General features: G+C 42.9%; 1 protein-coding gene across 1 annotated transcript in view; it reads right to left on the bottom strand.

Annotated features, from left to right (window-relative positions):
• Positions 1-1,065: 1,065 nt before the first annotated feature.
• LOC119649435 (cuticle protein 8) overlaps positions 1,066-6,000 on the bottom strand; it is a 43,968-nt gene continuing 39,033 nt past the window's right edge. Inside the window, exons 3-4 of the mRNA XM_038051585.1 lie at positions 1,288-1,480; positions 1,066-1,220 (exon numbers count right to left, since the gene is read on the bottom strand). Coding sequence (XP_037907513.1) covers positions 1,132-1,220; positions 1,288-1,480 — 282 coding nt within the window. The 3' untranslated portion in view covers positions 1,066-1,131. The remainder of the gene's footprint in view (positions 1,221-1,287; positions 1,481-6,000) is intronic.

Genomic DNA, 6,000 nt, shown 5'->3' with positions numbered 1-6,000 from the left:
TACCAAGCCTTATCTCCATTTGCACGTGGTGTTTGCTGGGAGTTCTTTTTTGATGAAAAACTGCAGACGGAGAAAGATGAACGCGGAATCATATCACCACTTCTAAGCCGACCATCAAATGTTTGGGGGTGGTGATGTACAGGAAGCTCAGCTATGAGCAACACGTACAGTATGTTTGCGATAAATCATCCACTGCTAGTATCGCCCTGGCGAGGATTATGCCGAACGTAGGAGCGCCACGGCATACCTCTAGGTTGCTTATAGCCATGGTGGTGACCTCAATCATGCTCTGTGCGACCCCAGTTTGGAGAGAGGCAGTCTACAAGAGGGTAGCCCTGGGGGTATGCTCTACCTTCAGGACTGTCTCAGATGATGCAGTATTCGTCAGCTCTGGAATGATGCCGAATGACGTCTTGGTAAATGAGATAGTGAATATATACAACGTGAAGCCACTCTCTCCCTTATTTCAGACGAAGAACGCTGAGAGGGAGAGATCCATAACTAGATGGCAAGAGCGGTGGGAACGCTCGGAAAAGGGTCGGTGGACTCATAGGCTCATTCTTGCCATCAAGGAGTGGCTGAAGAGACAACATGGGGAGATTAATTATAATCTCACCAAATTTCTCACGGGGCATGGAGGATATCGCCAATATCTGCAGAGGTTTAAATTGGAGATCTCACCCGACTGTCGGTGATGGATGGAAGAAAGGAGGAATGTAGAGGAGGCTCTAGGAGAGGTGCTGGTACCAGTAAATCTGGTGTCGAAAATTGTAGCACATCAAGAAAGTTGGGATGCGGATGATAATTTGTAAACAAGACCTTAAAAAATCGAATTGCGATGTGCAAACTCGTTAATTTGGTTACAACGTAGACCAATCTTTCGATTCTTTTTAAAGCGATCTTGAGATCTACTTACCTATCTACCTGTCTTCACTGTTTCAATAATTTACAATTAAAGTTCGTATCTTTGGTTATCTAGATTCTAATACTTAAATTGACGACAAATTGTTGCTAATGGAAGAGGCAGAAAAATCATTTAATTCACCTTATAATGAGAGAAACAACTTTCCTTGAAAAAAGTAACTTTATTTTCCTACAAAGATGCACAATTTTCACACGACTATGACTCACTCATTGAATAAATGCAACAGGGCTTTTATGTCTGAATGGTACAGCGGGTTGTGACCTTAGCATCTTAAAGATTTGATGTGTTTTGCTAGCTGCGGGCGAATGAACTTTAATTACACAATTGTTTTCACATAAATTACAATAACGTGATTTATTCACCTGGAGTTCTTGTTCTAACTGCTGTCTTGAAGCCATTGTCCCCATCGACCTCGTACCGGACACTTCGAATATACCCCCCAGGCTCCACCAATCCATACTGTCCGCTTACTTGTGTTCCTCTTCGACCTTCCCAATGATCGAACGTTACTCCGGAGGGCGGGTGATCCACATAATAACGGAAGGAATAATTTATCTGTAACAACAGTAGCCAATTACGTGATTACCAATTACTCCAAGTCATTTGGCAAGAGAACCAGTAGCAATGATAAATTATATAATAACGGTAAGTGAGCGATATAATCGAGTGTTAACTTCGTGTGGAAGAAAAGATAAAATAGGTAGGTAGCTAGCAGCTTGTGAATTATGTTCTTCAAGTTCAATAATAAGCAGCAAAGATTGTTGTGGGATTGTTCTCGAGGAAAGCTTTTTATAATTTTAGTTGTTTTAAACAAGATAGATAGATGTGAAGTTTTAACATTGAACTCTGTGCTTGAATGCTACTGAGGAGAACTCTTGTGTTGTAGGTGGTGATTTCAAGGTAAAATTTTTATTGAAAATTCAATTTCGTACTAATTTGATTAGTCACTGCTGATGGTAGTACTTTGTTTACTTATGCTGTAGAAACAAACATATTATATTTTAAATACAGTAATTCACCAATAACAGCTTCATTTTTTTCATTTTTCATCAATCATAGATTGTGTTTCCGTTTTGGAATCTTTACATTTAATACTGTTAATTTACAACTTTGCCATCGCCTTCAAAATAGTCTCCGTGGGCAGCTATACAGCGATTCCAGCGCGTTTTCCACTCTTGCTAAAATTTCTGGAACGCTTCGGTTGGGATGTCTGCAAGTACTGTCGTCACGGCCGTTTGGATGTCCGTAATTGACTCAAAATGGGTTCCTTTGATTCTGTTCTAGGGAACAAAAAAAGTTAAGATGACATATCATATTGATCAAGCAGCGTGGGATCTTTTTCCACTTGTTCCAAACAGTCTTCTGCGACGGCCATTCGATCCTGCTTTTGCTCCTTGGAAAGGTTCTTGGAACCGCACACGAATTTTTCATCCCGAAATTTTAACAGATTAAAATTTGTTTGACTATTTTACGGTTCATACCCAGTTCCGAGGCCAACATTCGAACTGCTAGACGCCGATCTTTACGGATTGGGGCGCGATTTTACACTTTCCGCGCCTGGTCTTTCCAGCTTTCACTCCCCTCCTTAAACTCTTTATGTTATCGAAACACTTGGGTACGACTAAGAGTACTATCACCATGCACTTTTACAATTTTAGCGTAGGTTTTTGAAGCTGTTTCGTCCAATCTGGCGCAGAATTTTATCACGACGCGTTTCTCTAGATTTCGTTTCTTTATTTTCGTGACGAGCACCACCAACACACGTCTACTCAACACGACACAGCAGGCGAACTAAACAAGCTTGAGCGATAGTGAAGATATCAATGGAGAGGGAAAAGATGCCGGGGAAGGGGAAGGGAATTTCAGGTTTACCACAAGCGCGGCAATAAAATCAGTCTCATTATTTAATTTTCTAACTTCGTACTAAAGTTCGAACCTAAATCCGCTGATCGAAAAGTTGATGTCGACATCTTGCTTAATGCGACTAGCAATTTTCAGGGTTGAGATGCAATCGTCCTTATGGCAATTAGCCCCACTTTATTTCTTCGGATTCAGATTCGCTGAGTAGAGTGGCTGTTCCACAAACGTGTACCTGTATACTTGTTGGTTGATTTTACCCATTCATTATCATCATCATCAACGGCCCAACAACCGGTATCCGGTCTAGGCCTGCCTTAATAAGGAACTCCTGACATCTTGGCTTTGCGCTGTGGTCCACCAATTCGATATCCCTAAAAGCTGTCTGGTATCCTGACCTACGCCATCGCTCCATCTTAGGCAGAGTCTGCTTCGTCTTCTTTTTCTACCATAGATATTGCTCTTATAGACTTTCCCACCTGGATCATCCTCATTCATATGGATTAAGTGACCTGCCCAACCTATTGAGTTTATCCACAACTTGACGGTCATGGTATCGCTCATAGATTTGGTCGTTATATATGCTAAGGAATCATCCATCCTCATGTAGGAGGCCAAAAACTCTTCGGAGGATTCTTCTCTCGAACGCGGCCAAGAGTTCATAATTTTTCTTGATAAGAACCCAAGTCTCCGACGAATACATGAGAACTGGCAAGATCATAGTCTTGTACAGTAAGAGCTTTGACCCTATGGTGAGACGTTTCGAGCGAAACAGTTTTTGTAAGCCGAAATATACTCTGTTGGCAGCCAACAATCGTGTGCGGATTTCATCATCGTAGCTGTTCTCGGTTGTGATTTTGGAGATAGGAGAAGTTATCAACGGTCAAAGTTGTAGTCTCCTATTTTTATTGTTCCCGTTTGACTAGTGCGGTTTGATGTTGTTGGTTGGTTGGTTTCCAGTATTGACGTTGCCACCATATACAGGGTGCGGCAGCATAACTTCCTTTTTTAAAATGCGCGCCACTTAGTTAGTTGATGTCATAGCGGAGCGCTAGTGGTCTCGTTCAAGAGGGGATACTGTAAAGTTTTGTCCCGACACGGTTCAGTCGCCATCATGCGTGGGAATAGTGAGGAGCGTGCCTTTGACGTTGAGGTTTACTTTTCAAGCGGATGTTCGGTTATTGAATCACAGCGTGCATTTCGGAATCGCTTTAATTTAGCCTCGTTGCCTCCCGTCCCAGACCGCAAATCAATTGTTACATGGGTCACTATATTGCATCAAAAGCCTTTGCATTCACCCGAAGTCACAGTGTGGTGTGCAATTTCCTCAGCTGGAATTATTGGTCCCTGGTTTTTTAAGGAAAATGAGGTTACAGTGACAGTGAATTCGGACCGGTATGTAAACATGCTACAGAATTTTTTTTTCCTACGGCTAGAAAATTTGGATTTGGGGGACACTTGGTTCCAACAAGACGGTGCAACAGCACACACTTCAAGAGCATCGATGGCTGTTTTGAGGGAACACTTTCCAGAGCGCCTTATCTCAATTAGAGGCGATTGGGAATGGCCGGCAGGCTCTCCCGATCTGTCCCCTTGTGATTTTTTTCTATGGGGGTTTTTGAAATCCCGTGTTTGTGTGAACCGTCCAAGAAGCCTACAAGATTTGAAGACCAACATCCAAGAAGAAATTGCCAACATAACACCTGCTTTGCTAACAAGAGTCAAGACAAACGCCAGAAATCGGTTTACGCGATGTATGGAGAATGGGGGACGTCAACTAACAGGTTTGATCTTCAAAACAATGTAAATAAAAACTTTAGACTTGTACCTACATTATAAAAAATAAATAAATGTTTTCCGATGCATACAATAGTTTTTTTTGAGTTTTGAAAAAAGGAAGTTATGCTGCCGCACCCTGTATTTTGTCTTGCTTTCATTAATGTGCAGCCCAAGATCTCACGCCGCCTGCTCGATCGGGATGAAGGCAGTTTGTATATCTTGGGTCGTTCTTCCCTTGATGTCGACCTCGTCAGCATAGACCAGTAGTTAGGAGGTCTTAAAGAGGATCATACCCCTTGCATTTACATGTGCATCGCGGATCACTTTCTCGAGGGCCAGGTTGACGAGGACGCATGATGGGGCATCCCCTTGTCGTAGACCGTTGTTGATGGTGTTGTTGTTGAGAGCGATCCTACTGCTTTTATCTGGCGTCGCACATTGGTGAGGGTCAGTCTAATCAGTTTTATCAATTTCGTCGAGATACCGAATTCTCTCATGGCCGTGTAGAATTTTACCCTGGCTATGCTATCATAGGCGGCTTTAAAGTCGATGAAAAGATGGTGCATGTTCATATTCCAATACTTTTTCCATTGCTTGCCAATTATTCTGTCATTCCATCGGCTGCTGGTGACTTTTGGTTTCTAAGCCGATGAATTGCACGGACTGTTTCTTCTGTACTTGGTGGAGGCAGTATTTGTCCGTCATCTTCAGTTGGTGGGACCTCCAACTCGCCGATGTTCAGGTTGTTCAGTAGTTCATCAAAGTACTCAACTCATCGCTCCAATATGCTTATTCTGTCGGAAATCAGATTTCCCTCTTTGTCTCGGCAGGATGAGCATCGAGGTGTGTAAGGCTTCATCTTACCGACTTGTTGGTAAAACGTGCGCGCCTGGTTCTGTTGGTCCCTGTACTTTTCGAGTTCATTGACCTGTTGGTTCTCCCAGGCTTCCTTTTTCCGTCTGTGAAATCGCTTCTCCGCTCGCCGGAGGTCGTGATAACGTCTGCGCGTGCCCGAGTCCTTTGAAAATGCAACATTATTCGGTATGCAGCTCTCTTCCGTTCCGTTGCTTGCTTACATTCATCGTCGAACCAGCCGTTTCGACCTTTTTTGCGGATAGGGCCTCAGCCGCGGCAAGGCTATCAGGATCCCGTCAGGGAACAGTATTCTATTTGGGAAGAGAATGCGCTTTCTAATTTGACTTGCGGCCAGGTGATATCTTTGGTTGACTTGCATCTTGCTCATTTTACAATTTCTGGGTGTGTTGACTAGTCTGAATTTGTAGCTGTCTATCGAGGAGAAGTATTCCCCAAAGGATAAAACCAACTGCGATTGATAGTTTATCTGATGGTTTATAGCAGAAAATGTTTACCTTTTTTGGAGCTGGCTTATTCTAGCGGGCAATAAGATAAAGAGTCTAGTTTAATGTAAGCGTAGCTAA

The sequence above is a fragment of the Hermetia illucens genome, chromosome 2 (assembly GCF_905115235.1).
Source record: "Hermetia illucens chromosome 2, iHerIll2.2.curated.20191125, whole genome shotgun sequence".
Lineage (NCBI taxonomy): Eukaryota > Metazoa > Arthropoda > Insecta > Diptera > Stratiomyidae > Hermetia > Hermetia illucens.
Note: the sequence above shows the minus strand (reverse complement) of the source record. Positions and strands in the feature narration are given on the sequence as shown.